We start from the raw sequence: 16,379 nt of genomic DNA, 5'->3' as shown, positions 1-16,379 counted from the left end.
CACCTGTATCACCTACTCACCCGGCTATGGCTTGACCTGTGCCCACCTGTATCACCTACTCACCCGGCTATGGCTTGACCTGTGCCCACCTGAATCGCCTACTCACCCGGCTATACCTGGACCTGTGCCCACCTGTATTATCAGACCCGGCTATACCTGGACCAGTGCCCACCTGTATCGCCTACTCACCCGGCTATGCCTGGGCTGGACCAGTGCCCACCTGTATCATCCCCTCACCCGGCTGTGCCTAGACCTGTGCCCACCTGAATCATCCCCTCACCCGGCTATGCCTAGACCAGTGCCCACCTGTATCCCCTACTTACCCGGCTATGCCTGGACCTGTGCCCACCTGTATCACCTACTCACCCGGTTGTGCCTAGACCGATACCCACCTGTATCATCCCCTCACCCGGCTATGCCTAGACCGATGCCCACCTGTATCCCCTACTTACCCGGCTATGCCTGGACCTGTGCCCACCTGTATCATCTCCTCACCCGGCTGTGCCTATCCCGGGGCCCGGTATCTCCTGGCATGCTGCCCCCACTCTCTTGGCACACGGCCCGCTCTTGTTGTGGGGGAGGTGCGGCTGCACACGTGGGGGGAGTGTCGTGTCGTCCTCAGTGATAGCAGCAGCATGGCGGAGGAGGACAGAGCCGGCACCCCCCTCCGGGCCAGCAGCTCCATGTCTCGGCTCTCTCAGGCTTTGTCACACACCCACCTGGACCAGCTGGAGCAAGAAGCCATGGTGGCGCCCCCCCTGCAGCCCCCGGCGCTGCCCCCGCGACCCCCCGGCCCTGCCGCCGGCACCCGCAAGAGGAAGCTGTCCAAGAGCCAGAGCCTGTCCGGCTCCCTGGAGAGTCTGAGTGGCCTCATCAGTGAGGCCCGGGTGCTGGTGGTCAACACCGGGGGCACCATCGGCATGATGTACCAGAACGAAGGTGAGGGGACCACAGCCCCCAGCATGCACTGCTGCTGAACGGGCATTCTGGGCACTGTAGTGTTCTGTGCCAGCTGCTGTCTGCACGGGGTGATTTTCCATTGAACAGTTGAGCTACTTAAAGTGGTTGTGGTGGTAATGGCGTCTCTGCGCCCTCACCTTGCCCCCCCCCTTCTACGCCCTCACCTTGCCCCCCCCCTTCTACGCCCTCACCTTGTCGCCCCCCCCCCTTCTACGCCCTCACCTTGTCGCCCCCCCCTTCTACGCCCTCACCTTGTCGCCCCCGCCTTCTACGCCCTCACCTTGTCGCCCCCCGCCTTCTACGCCCTCACCTTGTCGCCCCCGCCTTCTACGCCCTCACCTTGTCGCCCCCGCCTTCTACGCCCTCACCTTGTCGCCCCCGCCTTCTACGCCCTCACCTTGTCGCCCCCGCCTTCTACGCCCTCACCTTGTCGCCCCCGCCTTCTACGCCCTCACCTTGTCGCCCCCGCCTTCTACGCCCTCACCTTGTCGCCCCCGCCTTCTACGCCCTCACCTTGTCGCCCCCGCCTTCTACGCCCTCACCTTGTCGCCCCCGCCTTCTACGCCCTCACCTTGTCGCCCCCGCCTTCTACGCCCTCACCTTGTCGCCCCCGCCTTCTACGCCCTCACCTTGTCGCCCCCGCCTTCTACGCCCTCACCTTGTCGCCCCCGCCTTCTACGCCCTCACCTTGTCGCCCCCGCCTTCTACGCCCTCACCTTGTCGCCCCCGCCTTCTACGCCCTCACCTTGTCGCCCCCGCCTTCTACGCCCTCACCTTGTCGCCCCCGCCTTCTACGCCCTCACCTTGCCCCCCCCTTCTACGCCCTCACCTTGTCGCCCCCTTGTGCGCCCTCACCTCGTCGCCCCCCCCCTTGTGCGCCCTCACCTCGTCGCCTCCCCCCTTGTGCACCCTCACTTCGTCGCCCCCCCCCCCCTTGTGCGCCCTCACCTCGTCGCCCCCCCCCCCCCTTGTGCGCCCTCACCTCGTCGCCCCCCCCCTTGTGCGCCCTCACCTCGTCGCCGCCCCCCCCTTGTGCGCCCTCACCTCGTCGTCCCCCCCTTGTGCGCCCTCACTTCGTCGCCCACCCCCCCCCTCCCCGCCACTCCCCCTTGCGCCCTCACCACGTCGCCCCCCCCCACGCCCTTATCACATCGCCCCGTTCGGCACCCTCACCTCGATACTTCTCAGATGTCGGTGAATGTTGTAATTGACATTTTTTCCGTGTTTTTTGCATGGCAGTCCTGCTCACTAGCGACATGGTGGAAACCTCAAATTGGAAAAGTGTTAAATCCAAATGTAACACTAAATCTAACAGTCGATTAGTGGAAATATTAATGCCACCCAAAAAATGACTCCTAGGTAAAAAATTATTACAGGGAACACAAATGAATTGGGATAAGCTAATTGTGTAAAAATCGGACATGTAGAATTTCAACATGTCTCATACTCTCCTGGCAGCAGCTTAGGCTGCTTTCACACATCCGGTTTTAGCACTGCGGCTCAATCCGGCTGTGAAACCTATGCAACGGATGCGGCGAAAACACTGCATCCTTTGCACAAGTTTTTTTTTTTTACATGCGGCCCGTATGTTTTTTTTGCCGCTTGCGCATCAGGCGTCCATAGGCATGCATAGGAAAATGCGCCGCATCGGCCGAATGCAGCACGATGCGGTTTTTTTTGCCGCACAAAAAAATGTGCCAGGCAACGTTCCATCCAGCCGCCGCATCTGCTAAATCTGCCGCATACGGCAAAAAACGGACGGAATGCAGGCACAATGCGGCACTAATGTTAGTCTATGCAAAAAAAAATCACAACCGGCAGCAAAAAAAAAAAACGGTTGCGTTTTTTCTGCAAAGCGCCGGATTGTGCCGCACAGGAAAAAACGGAAGTGTGAAAGCAGCCTTACTTTCCTCTTCTCAATGAGACAAGAAAAGCCTGCAGCCATGGCCGAGCGTTCCTGTTTATGGAAAGTCATAAGAAATCGCCTTCAGCAAAACAGACAATATAGTAAAGGTAGTTTAAAGGGGTCTTCCAAGCTACAAATACGTCTCCTCCATCAATATGGAGATTGGTGACTGTCCCCACTATAGACCTCTCCAATTCATGACTTGATACAGTGTAAGGCTATGTGCGCACGTTGCGTACAGTTCACTGCAGAAATTTCTGCAGCGATCTGAAGAGCACATGTGCGCTTTAAATCGCTGCAGAAATGTCCGTAGTGAAGCCGATTCCATGCGCTCTGCCTACAGCTCCTGCCATAGACAGAGCAGGAGCTGCCGGCAAAGCGCACAGAAGAAGTGACATGTCACTTCTTTTTACGCAGCGCTTCGGCAGTAGCCGAAGCGCTGCGCTCTAAAACGCCACGTGCGCACGGCCCCTGCACAATCTCCATAGACTGTGCAGGGGACGCAGGACGCATGCAGTTACACTGCGCTACAAAGCGCAGCGTAACTGCATGTATTTACGCAACGTGCGCACATAGCCTAATGCTTCATTATTAGTGATCAGTCGGCACTGCCATGCTCAGTACTCGTAACTAGTGATGAGCGGGCACTACCATGCTCGGGTGCTCAGTACTTGTAACTTGTGATGAGCGGGCACTACCATGCTCAGGTACTCAGTATTCGTAACTATTGCTGAGCGGGCACTACCATGCTCGGGTGCTCAGTATTGGTAACTAGTGATGAGCGGGCACTACCTTGCTCGGATGCTCAGTATTGGTAACTAGTGATGAGCGGGCACTACCTTGCTCGGATGCTCAGTATTCATAACTAGTGATGAGTGGGCTTTACCGTGTTCAGGTGCTCAGTACTGGTAACTAGTGATGAGTGGGCACTACCATGCTCGGGTGCTCTGTACTCGTAACTAGTGATGAATGGGCACTACCATGCTCGGGTGCTCAGTACTCGTAACTAGTGATGAGCGGGCACTACCATGCTCAGGTGGTCAGTACTCGTAACTAGTGATGAGCGGGCACTACCATGCTCGGGTGCTCAGTACTGGTAACTAGTGATGAGCGAGCACTACCATGCTCAGGTGGTCAGTACTCATAACTAGTGATGAGCGGGCACTACCATGCTCAGGTGCTCTGTACTCGTAACTAGTGATGAGTGAGCACTACCATGCTTGGGGGGATGGGAAGGGCTCTGTAACTAATGATGAGCCTGAGGCCTGTGCAGGGAGTTGATACCCTAGATACAAAACAATGGCCTTAGCAACCAATCAGAGCGCAGCTTATATTGCGTACAGTGCTGTGGAATAATGAAAGCTGCCCTGTGATTGGTTGCTATGGGCAGCAAGACAGTTGTCATAATAAACCTGTGTAAAAATGAGGCCTACAAGTTGGGATATCGTGTCAGATCCCCAGAGGTCCCCTCTAACGTTATGTATTCGGGTATCCAAACCAAAACCGTCGGGTTAATAAGTAAATGCTGTTGTTGTGGAGGCGCCGCGCTCGTCACGTTTTTTGTTAGCTCAGTGATAACACTGCACAATATTTGCACAGTCCGGAGCTCTGGCATCTGATCGCGTGCTTTGGCCAGAAGCTTCTCCAAATATATCTCTGGATAGCCTAGCCTCGCTGATTTTATTTGTTTTTATCAAAAATGGGGTATTTCTATCTCCGATGTTTGTATTATATCTTATTACATGTCCGATGGAGATAGGCCTCGCGGCTGGAGAATGGAGACCCTTCAGCCTCATCTTGCAGCCGATAGTCGTGGTCTAGAATAGCAGAGCACGCTTGTGTGGCCATTTTTTTGGACGTCCTATGGAAAAAAAAATGGAGAAAGCCTCTTATGTATGGCCACATCAGATGCTTGAGAGAGGGAGTTGGTGAAAACGCAGCACACCAGTCATATAATGGCCTAGTATAGCGCCATTCCTCCTGTAGACTCGGGACAGATTTATTCTGCAAGTACAGACACCCTTAAAGGAGTCCAAGATAAGTAGCAAATCCCTCAAAGTAGAAATGTAGAATAGTGCTCCTGATTCAGCTATGTCTATTACCTCATGTGCAGGGCATTGCATCTCTGGCATCCACAGTTACGACCACCAGCAACTAATGAGCTATCACTATATGTGTGGACATCGGTTGTTGCAGCGTTTTTGCTACAGATTTCACACATACCAATGCGGGAAAAATCTTCAACAAAATGGTTTGAGTTTTTTTTTGTTTTTTTTTTTTTTTTTTTTTTTTTAAAAATATGAGAATTTGGAGCAGAATTCCGTGCATCTTCCAGCGCCACCATACGACCGCAGCCTGGATTGGAGTGAACGTCTATCCTGGAGGAAGGCTCCGGATTTGTCTACCATGGTGACTGGAGCTCATGGATTTACAAGCCATTGTACAAGCAATCCTCAGTCTTCACGGATCCGTCAGCGCTCGGAGGTGCTGCACCGATCCGGGGGTCATTGTGCTTTTTTCTTTCTTATTTTACATAGCGCACTGGGGACATTCAGAAGGGGTATGTTTATTAGTGGACAACCCCTTTAAGCAAAGACCCCCATGACTAATAAATATATTGTTGTGATCTTATAAATGATCCTTTCTGATCTCCTCTCCTTGTATGTATCTGTTATCAGACAGGCGCATGTAGCGGATTTTCTTCTGTCCACATGGCGGTTGGTGACGGTGTTGTGTGCGGTCGTATACATTCCTGCGGCACCATGTGACGAGTACAGGTATTCAGTAACAACCTGGCCAAGCAGGAGCCGGGAGCCAGGACTTCAGCCCTGGGGATTATGCTCTTATGTGGTTTGGCAGCGTGCCGGATTATACACCGGAGACAGATTATAACCGCTATCTAATATAATCATTTGCTACAGAAGCCAATCGGCGATCACTCTGCCAGAGCTGGTTCATACGTAAAGTTTTTATAGCATTCAATGTAAGTCATTGTGTCAGTGATGATAACAGAGAACAAAGTCTAAAGACAGAGAAACCTATCTCCGACTCATCTCCCATATCTCCAGGGCTGACAGTCAAATTACATACATTATGGCTGAATACCAGGGAAAGCTTAAAGGGATTGTCCACAGGATAGACAAGTTGTTGATCGTGGGGCCCGATCGCTGGAATCCCCCCCCACATAATCAGTAATGTTAAATTTTGACTTTAGATTGCTGAGTGCAGAGAGTGTATAGGTAACCTGGAAAAAATAGCCATCACCCAGTATGTAACCAGTGCCCTGGAGCGGGAGAACTGGGTTTCTTAGGCCAGCACACATCTGACTGTCAAAAGGGGCAGGACTGGGGAGCGAGGCCATTAACCTGATGCAATGTGGCTGTAAGAACACACAGTACGGCAGGAGGAACGCTCTGCAGGAAGCCGACATCAATCCTAGTAATGTGACGCTCTGCACTATTGTATTATTCCCCTTCATGATCTGTATAAGCTTCAGTCACTGGGAGGATCATCATTGCATATTGCAGCACCTTGCTTCATTGCATCACATCACCTAGCTTTTATTTAATAAACATGTAATCTTAAAGGGGCTGTCTGCTTTGGACAATACCAGTTTAAGGCTATGTGCGCACTAGGCCGTTTTACGCCCGGTTTTGCTGCGGAAATTTCTTGAGAAATGTTTGTAATCTTCCTGCAGACATTTCCCAGCAAAACCTATGGGAAAAAAAAATAGCTGTGCGCACGCTGCGTTTTTTTCTCTAGAAAATTGTTTGTGAAGATTTTCTTGAGAAAATGTGCATGTCACTTCTTTTCCGCAGGTACCTGCGGTATACCCCCGGTATTTCACTCCATTCACTGTAATGTAATCGCGAAATTCCGGGGGTATACCGCAGGTAGCAAATGATGTGCGGTATACCCCCGGTATAGCCGCGATTTACCTGCGGTAATGTTCATCGCTGCCTGCGGTTTTGCAGGGAAGTGATGTCATTATGCCAGGAAGAGGAAGCGGAGCAGAGTAAACACAGACGTCACACTCCCTGGACGCCGCACAGAAGCACTTCCGTGTGACCTCCAGGTGCCCGTGCAGTCTGTGTCCCGCTGCAGCCCCGCCGCTGCCTGCCCTGCAGTGTGTCAGTGTCTGCCCGCAGTATCAGCAGCTTGTCACCCTGCAGCGCAGGCAGACACTGACACACAGCAGTGCGTGCAGCCGTGGGGATGACGGGCGCTGCTGCCAGGAGGTGAGATGAGATCATTACCTGCTGTGACGATCTCCTGCCTCCTGACGTCACCGCGGTCACTGCCGTCTATGCCCATCTCGCGAGCGACCCGAGACTCACTAGCAGTGACGTCACGGGCTCTCGCGATACTGCTGACAACGCAGCGGGCATAGAAGTCAGTGATAGCGCTGATGGCAGGACTGCAGGAGATCATCACAGCAGGTAATGATCTCATCTAACCTCCTGATGGCAGTGCTCGTCATCCCCTGCAGTGACCTGGGCTGACCTATTGATGTTAGCTCAGGTCACTGCACTGGTCTCCCAGCCCATGAGGAACATTCTGTTCTTCATGGACTGGGACAGTGACTATGGTATGGATCGCCGTGGGACCCCCCTTCCCTCTTATTGGATTACGCCAGACCCGGATTTGATTGTTCTTGTCAATAAATTGGTGAAAGAGGGAATGTGGGGAGTGTTTTTTCAAATAAAACTTTTTTTGTTGTCTTTTTTTTTATTTCTTACTGACTGGGTTGGTGATGTCAGGTATCTGATAGACGCGTGACATCACTAACCCCAGGGCTTGATGCCAGGTAACATTACACATCTGGCATCAACCCCATATATTACCCCGTTTTGCCACCGCACCAGGACAACGGATGAGTTGGGGCGAAGCGCCAGGATTGGCACGTCTAATGGATGCGCCATTTTTGGGGCGGCTGTGGCCTGCTATTTTTAGGCTGGGGAGTTACTTACAGCAAGATGGAATTGCAGCTGTATATTGCTCAGGCCAAAAGACTACTACTACTCCAGCAGGATACAGCTAAACCCCCGCTAGGTGGAGGCAACACAGGTGCAGGTGGAGCCATTCACACTCACTTCCAAATATGGAGGAGGTGATGGCTGGATGGTAAAACTGCACACTGGTGGCTTGCATAGAGCACTGTTCACACTAGCAGACGCACAGTCACAAACCTGCAGCCTATTAGGTGACGCCCATACTATTAGATCAGGCGGGCTGCCAAGCCGTACCCCCACTGCGCGCTACGTAGGGACAGAAACTCTGATAGCAAGGCCTAACAAAAAGGGGCCTGGCTGTATCCTGTACAAAAAAGTTTGAGGTTTTTTGTTAGCGTTATGGCCATAAGACGTAAGCCTACAACCCTGGGGAGTGTCCAATAACAGTGGACCTCCCTAGTCTGAGAATATCAGACCCCAGCTGTCCGCTTTACCTTGGCTGGTGATCCAATATGGGGGGGACCCCATGTTTTTTTGTTTTAAATTATTTATTTAATGTAAAATAACAGCGTGGGGTGCCCTCGGTTTTGGATTACCAGCCAAGGTGAAGCTGCCAGCTGTGGTCTGCAGGCTGCAGCTGTCTGCTTTACCCTAGCTGGCTACAAAACATGGGGGGACCTCACGTCCTTTTTTTTTTTAATTATTTATTTTTTGGCTAAATACAAGGCTAGGCACTCTTTAGTGCCACATGAAAGTCACTAAAGGGTGCCAGCTTAGAATATGCAGGGGGGTGGGACATTATATAGGTCTTTCTCATCTATCAATCTATTCATCTATCCTTCTTTCCCTCTATTCATTATCTGTCTATCGATTATCTATTATCTATATTATTTATTGCAGTTCAGCATAAAAAAAACGCAGGGACCAACCTGCGGAAAAACTGCGGCAAAAACGTATGCGTTTTTCCCGCGGTTATGGTGCGTTTTTTTTACCGCAGGTGCGGTAATCTTCAACTCCCAGAAGTTTCTCAAGAAATTTTCTTGAGAAAAATCACTTTTCTAGTGCGCACATAGCCTAAGGCCTCATGCACATGCTGCGTTTTTGGGAGCAGTTTGGGTTACTAAACCTCATGCATTTCCTTCCCCTGCAAAGCCTGAGATTTCAGATTTGCTGTGTGGCATGCGCACGTTGCCACTTTTTTTGGCTGCATCTTAGTGGTGACCAAAGATGCAGCATGTCAACTCTTACTGCGTTTTTGAGCCCTTCCAGGCATAGATTTCACTTAAACGCGTCCAAAAAGCTCATGTATTTTTTTTTTAAGCCACAGGCTGCGTTTCTGCGACCACAGGATGAAATTATGTGATCACCACAAAGATGTGTTGTGCAGACATAGCCGAAGTCTCCCAATGATAAGCTGACAACAAGGTGTCCCACTGCCAGGCGGTCGATCAGAAAATGACCTATTGTCACTTGTCTCTCGTTTTTTGTTTTTTTTTGGGTAAAACATAAAAGGCTTGTTTTTGGTAATTTGCTGAACATGCCATCTCACACTGTCCATTTGAGAAATTTTAGTGTTAAATTTCCTGTTAGGCTATGTGCACACGGTGCGTTTTTCTCGGCGTTTTTGCGCGTTTTTCGGGTGCGTTTTTGGCCTCAAAACTGCATGACTTTGCTTCCCCAGCAAAGTCTATGAGTTTTCATTTTTGCTGTCCCCACACAGCGTTTTTTTTCAGCTGCGTTTTTGTGGTGACCACAAAAACGCAGCATGTCAATTATTCCCGCGTTTTTCACTGCGCTTTTCATCCATTGAGTTCAATGGGATGTTGAAAGACGCAATGAGAAACGCAAATAGCTGCGTTTTGGTGCGTTTCTAAGACCAAAAACGCAGCTATAAGCGCAGGAGGTGGGTAGTAAAGTGACGTGTACAGGAAGAGGATTCCTTCTGTCAGTATAGACAGAAGCATGAATCCTCCCGGTACCGTCACCGCCGCGTCCATCTCCCGTCCTGTGCATGTATGCTGCCGTGCGGCGCCATGTACAGGCAGGAGGTGGAAGCGGCTGCGAAAACAAAAGTTAACAGTAGAATAAAAAAAAAAAAGTTATACTCACCTGTCTGCAGACTCCCGGTGCCATGCCCGCTCCCATCTCCTCTCACGGTATCGCCACCCCCGCTCCGGCTGTGTGCAGTCTCCCCGGGGCAGGACCTTGCTTGCAGGACCTGGCGATGGATCACCTGATGCAGTCCCCTGACGCATCAGCTGATCGAGTCTCGGGCTGACGCGGGCGCCCGGCCGGTATCAGCGGATGCGTCAGGAGACTTCATCCCTGATTACCGGCAGCTGCTGCAGCGATCGGACGGGATCAGACTCCCGCCCCATCGCTCCGGGAGCTGCCGGTAATTCAGCACATAAGTGAGTATTATTTTATTTTTTTTTCTACTGATGCATCTGCTGATTGTATAATCGGCGTTTATGCAATCAGCTGATGTGTGATGGGATTCAGGCACTTGATCCTGACAGATCATCTGATCGCTTTGCCTTCCAGCAAACCGATCAGATGATATTGGATCCGGATTGGACGGCGCAGGACCCTGACACAGGATTACTGCGGAGGGGGGGTTCTTTATTTCAATAAAGATGGAGTCACTAATTGTGTTGTGTTTTATTTCTAATAAAAATATTTTTCTGTGTTGTGTTTTTTTTTTATTTTTACTAGAAATTCATGGTGGCCATGTCTAATATTGGCGTGACACCATGAATTTCGGGCTTAGGGCTAGCTGATAATATACAGCTAGCCCTAACTCCATTATTACCTGGCTAGCCACCCGGCATCAGGGCAGCCGGAAGAGTTGGATACAGCGCCAGAAGATGGCGCTTCTATGAAAGCGCCATTTTCTGGGGTGGCTGCGGGACTGCAATTCACAGCGGGGGTGCCCAGAAAGCTTGGGAACCCTGCACTGTGGATTCCAATCCCCAGCTGCCTAGTTGTACCCGGCTGGACTCAAAAATGGGGCGAAGCTCACGTCATTTTTTTTTTTTTAAATTATTTCATGAAATTCATGAAATAATTTAAAAAAAAAAGGGCTTCCCTATATTTTTGGTTCCCAGCCGGGTACAAATAGGCAGCTGGGGGTTGGGGGCAGCCCGTACCTGCCTGCTGTACCCGGCTAGCATACAAAAATATGGCGAAGCCCACGTCATTTTTTTTTTGGGGGGGGGGCAAAGAAATCCTGCATACAGTCCTGGAAGGAGGATGCTGAGCCTTGTAGTTCGACAGCTGCTGTCTGCTCTCCTGCATACACTATTGGATGGAGGATGCTGAGCCTTGTAGTTCGACAGCTGCTGTCTGCTGTCCTGCATACACTATTGGATCGAGGATGCTGAGCCTTGTAGTTCTGCAGCTGTCTGCTCTTCTGCATACACTAGTGGAGAATGAAGAACACATTGAAGAAGGAAATGACATCAGACCTTTTTTTTTTTTTTGTTCACTGATAAAAAACGCATAAGGACGCAGTGAGCAAAAACGCAGCAAAACGCAGCAAAAAAACGCACCAAATCGCGGCAAAACGCGTGCGTTTTTTGCCGCGTTTTTTCGACGCAGGTGCGTTTTTGTGCGTTTTTAGCGGCCAAAAACGCACAAAAACGCAGCGTCAAAAAAACGCAGCGTGTGCACATAGCCTTAAGGAGGATGCTGAAAACTTTATCAGAGGCAATGTTACATTTACAGATAACACCTCTGTATACAGTGAATAACTGGATCCACCATTTGCAATTAGTCACAGCTCACCACCTCCCCCTATTGTACAATGACTGATAACCTTTATAAATAGCTGATAGCACTGGATCCTCCTCCTATACATTAACTGATAACACCTCTATATAAAGTAGATAACACCGGATCCACCATTCACAATACAGTCCCTGACAGAAGTTCTGTCACTTATCCATGTTATGTAAATAAAAGCTTATAACCTGACTTTAAATTCATCCATTGGTTTTATAAATTACTCTTTTGAAAGCTGAAACTCTCCCAAATTTGATTTAGGTTATGAAAATAAAGTTGCTGCAAAGCTGAAATATTGTTCATTTAATGAACACAGAAAGGTCAGATTTTGGCAAGACAGAAGTTTTGTCGCCCACAGAAAGTAATGTGAAATTCAAACAAATAATTAACTTCTAAACCAAAGAAATGTTGCATAACATTGGTGAATGAAGTTGTGGTGCTATTAGAGCCATATTTAATATTTTGTGTGACTTCCATGAGCTTGAAGGACTGCATCCATGCAACAATGATTCATACAATTTATTGGTGAAGTCATCAGGAATAGCAAAGAATGCAGTCTTACATGCCTCCCAGAGCTCATCTAGATTCTTTGGTTTTGTCTTCCATGCTTCCTCTTTCCTCCTACCCCAAACATGCTCAATGCTGTTCATGTCTGGTGACTGGGCTGGCCAGTCCTTTAGCACCTTGATCTTCTTTGCCAGGAGGAACTTTGTTGTAGAGATGGATGTATGAGATGGAGCACCATCCTGCTGCAGAATTTGCCCCCTTTTATGATTGGGAATGTAAGAGGTAGCTAATACTTCTTGATATTTTAGGCTATTGATATTGCCTTCCACCTTGCAAATGTTTCGCACACCCCCATTCTGAATGTAACCCCAGACCATGATCTTTCCACCACCAAACTTAACTGTTTTCTGGATCCATATGGGCTCAAGGTAGGTCTCCTGCAGTATTTGTGGCAGCTGTGGTGTAATTCAACTGAAGATTCATCAGAGAAATCCACTTTCTGCCACTTTTCCAGCGTCCATCTGTTTCGCAGGCTGTGGGACTTAGCAAATGCCACACGGTTTTTTAATTACCTTTTGTTTAGTGCTGGCTTCTGGGCACTGATTCGACCATAGAGGCCATTTGAAGACAGAATTCTACAAACTGTTCTAGTTGACACAGGGACTTGAGGTGACCAGGCCTGTTGGAGCTCTGCTGCAGTGGAAGAGGGGCTGGCTTTGGATTTTCTAACCAACAAGTGTTCCTCCTGAGCAGTTGTCTTGCGGGGTCTGCCGGACCTGGGCTTGTTAAAAATGTCTCCAGTCTCTTCAAATCTTTTTTCAATTCTTTGTACTTGACACTGAGAAACATTTAAAGGTGCCAGCCACCTCTGCAGTGGATCTGGTCTTCAGCCTCTTGATAATCAAGGCTTTGGTCGCAGAGTGCATTTTTGGCATGTTGTCAGAGCTCAAGTTGCAGTTCAAGTGAAGGTCTGGGGTGCTGGGTTTCTTTTTATACACAGCCACTAATTAACCGATCATTTAGTGAGCACAGGTGAGGATGTAAACTAGGATTGGGTGCATTATGTGACAAGGCGACAAAACTTTTGTCTTGCCAAAATCTGACCTTTCTGTGTTCATTAAATGATCAATATTTCAGCTTTGCATCAACTTTATTCTCATAACCTAAAACAAATTTGGGAGGGTTTCAGCTTTCAAAAGAGTAATTTATAAAACCAATGGATGAATTTAAAGTCAGGTTATAAGCTTATATTTGCATAACATGGATAAGCGACAAAACTGTCGGGGACTGTAGGAGATATCACAGCTCACCTCCTCTACAATGACTAATAACACCTATACACAGCAGATAATACAGGAGCCACCATTCACAGTAGGTGATGTCACAGCCAACCGTGTGTGTGTGTGTGTGTGTGTGTGTGTGTGTGTGTGTGTTTGTGTGTTAGTTATATTAGTACAGACCAAACGTTTGGACACACATTCTCATTCAAAGATTTTTCTTTATTTTCTTGACTCTGGAAATTGTAGATTCACATTGAAGGCATCAAAACTATGAATTAACACATGTGGAATGCAATACTTAACAGAAATGTGTGAAACAACTGAAAATATGTCTTCTATTCTAGGTTCTTCAAAGTAGCCACCTTTTGCTTTGATTACTGCTTTGCACACTTTTGGCATTCTCTTGATGAGCTTCAAGAGGTAGTCACCGGAAATGGTCTTCCAACAGTCTTGAAGGAGTTCCCAGTGGGTTACTGACCCACTGCCAAACCGGTCATCCTGGAGGATGTTGCAGGCAGCAGATCGCTCTCCCCGGCGTCTCCAGACTCTGTCCCATCTGTCACATGTGCTCAGCGTGAACCTGCTTTCATCTGTGAAGAGCACAGGGCGCCAGTGATAAATTTGCCAATCCTGGTGTTCTGTGGCAAATGCCAAGCATCCTGCACGGGGTGGGGGCAGTGAGCACCACCCCCATCTGTGGATGTCGGGCTCTCATGCCATCCTCATGGAGTCAGTTTCTAACCATTTGTGCAGACACATACACATTTCTGGCCTGCTGGAGGTCATTTTGCAGGGCTCTGGCAGTGCTCCTGAAATGATGAGCCAGGGGAGCCTCCGGCCTTGTGGTCGTGGCGGTAGTTTTCAGGCTGGTCCCTGGCTTCACCACTTCTTCAAGGTCGGGGACTGACTTGGTGGGGCAGAGTGTGATAGTGCATTCGCCGGACGTCGTACAAACGATCTTCAGACAAAGGGTGATGGTAACAAACGACATCCTTTATTTGCACAATACTATCCGGCGGTAAAATCAGGCACTTTTCGGTGGAGCTGGGGGCAGCCTGCCCTAACGCACCCTCTGGTGGGGATATGCCCGGGGTACTCCACTTCGCCGGGCTCCCACACTTTGGTTTCATGCACACCGGACCCACACCAGTGGCTTCACACCCTGAGGTTACGTTCTCCTCCTTGTTCTCCGGCGCCCCCTGGTGGTCCCGCTCACACACTCTGCCCCTCGATGTTCACACTCTCCCGTCCCGGATCCGACTCCTCTCACACACACACACACTCCCCTGTGATTCAGCCGGCTCCTCCTCCCCGGTGGCGACAGCCGTCCCACCCGGCCACTAGGGGTGCCCTAACACAACATAAAATAATAAAAGTCAACATTTTTATTAGTTACAATTCCGGGTTAACTATGCTGGTACTGGTAGGGGGTAGGCTCACCCACTACATGCCTCCCCTCTTAAAATCCGAGCCTCCCGGCAAGGCTCTAACTATAAACATATAACTAAAACAATGAACATGGCATAAAAATACCCTTCAGCCCAGTCCACAACAGGCGACTCGGTCTCCGGCAGCGCCCGGCGACTTAACAGCGCTCCCGGTCCTTTGATGGCGCCCGGAGGCTCAACAGCGCTCCCGGTCTTGTGATGGCGCCCGGAGGCTCAACAGCGCTCCCGGTCTTTTGATGGCGCCCGGAGGCTCAACAGCGCTCCCGGTCTTTCGATGGCGAGCAACAGGCATATCAACTCGTATCAACTGTAAACTCTTCGCCCTGTGGAGGAGTTCCTGACTCAGTCTGACAGCGAGCTCTCTCCGGGCTCTATCAACTGAACTTAAACTTTTGCCGGTCGACCAACAATACCGGTCTTCAAACAAGCCAGCTCGAGCGATCTACTCCGGAGGCCAGGACCGCTTCCATTCGGCTGCCTGGGCCTGGATGTAGGCGCCCAGGGACTGCCCAGGTTGGCGGCGGACCCTCCGGAATGAAACAGGAGCGAAAGGCGGCTCCGATGGCGTGGCCTCTTCAGTTTCCGGTGGAGGCGATGGAGTCGCCACTCGGGGCGGTTGAGGCACAGGTTGCGGCACGTCCAGAACTATTACCGGTCTGTTGGTGACACTTTGGTTAACCGCCACCACCGGGGTACCCTTTTCCGGGTCAGACTGCACCTCCGGTGGGACCGCCAGAGTACGCCGGGAATGGGAGGCATCCAGCGGCGTCGGTTTCTGCTGGCTCCGGCGTCGTTCCTGGTGCTCCTCCCACTCCAGCTCCTGTTGCCACTGGGCCGCTTCCCGGGCGGTCGGCGTCCGGGTCACGCCAACTGCGAACAGGCCGCGACTTCCCGCCTCGGGTAAGAATTGCACCTTCTCGCCCGGGTAAAGAGTGTGAAGCCTCTTGGGTAGGCCCTCCACGTCCTGGTGGACCCGATTATAAAAATAATCGTCTCCGGTGCTTGCTTCGCGGATAAACCCGTAGCCCTCCTGCTGGTTGAACTTCACCACTATACCAGTGGTGAATTGCAGGGCCAGCTCCTCACCGCCGGGACCGGACATCATTTCCCGGACGATGGTCTCTGCAAGCAGCCGCTCCTGGACGGGGTCTGGCACCGGAGACGGAGCCCTTGGATAGGAGGTAGAGGACGGGACTACAGGGTCCCAAAAGAAGCCCCGGTGATCTTGCTCCAGCCGCTCGGCATACACTTCGGCCGGTTCCCGCACGGGGACAGATGGTGCTGCGGCTGCGGATGCTGCGGCTGTGGCGACGTGCTGAGGTGTCTCCACAGGGGAATAGGTAATCCCCAGGGGGCGGTTCCCCACCGGTAGCTGGGTGGCATACGTTGCCCGTACCTCAGTGGTCGTGCCTCCGGTAGTCGCGTCTCAGGTGGTCAGCCAAGTCACCTTCTCCGGACGTGCGGGGTCTCCTGACCCGGTCGGGATCTCTGGCAAGAACGCTCCTGCTGCGGCAGCGTGTTTGGGACGCTCCCGGCTTAGGCT

General features: G+C 50.8%; 1 protein-coding gene across 1 annotated transcript in view; it reads left to right on the top strand.

Moving 5' to 3' along the window:
* Positions 1-615: 615 nt before the first annotated feature.
* The window catches only part of ASPG (asparaginase), an 86,250-nt gene continuing 70,486 nt past the window's right edge, over positions 616-16,379 (top strand). Inside the window, exon 1 of the mRNA XM_075329918.1 lies at positions 616-939. Coding sequence (XP_075186033.1) covers positions 636-939 — 304 coding nt within the window. The 5' untranslated portion in view covers positions 616-635. The remainder of the gene's footprint in view (positions 940-16,379) is intronic.

Source organism: Anomaloglossus baeobatrachus, chromosome 12, assembly GCF_048569485.1.
Source record: "Anomaloglossus baeobatrachus isolate aAnoBae1 chromosome 12, aAnoBae1.hap1, whole genome shotgun sequence".
Taxonomy (NCBI): domain Eukaryota; kingdom Metazoa; phylum Chordata; class Amphibia; order Anura; family Aromobatidae; genus Anomaloglossus; species Anomaloglossus baeobatrachus.
This window is presented reverse-complemented; position numbering and strand designations above follow the sequence as displayed.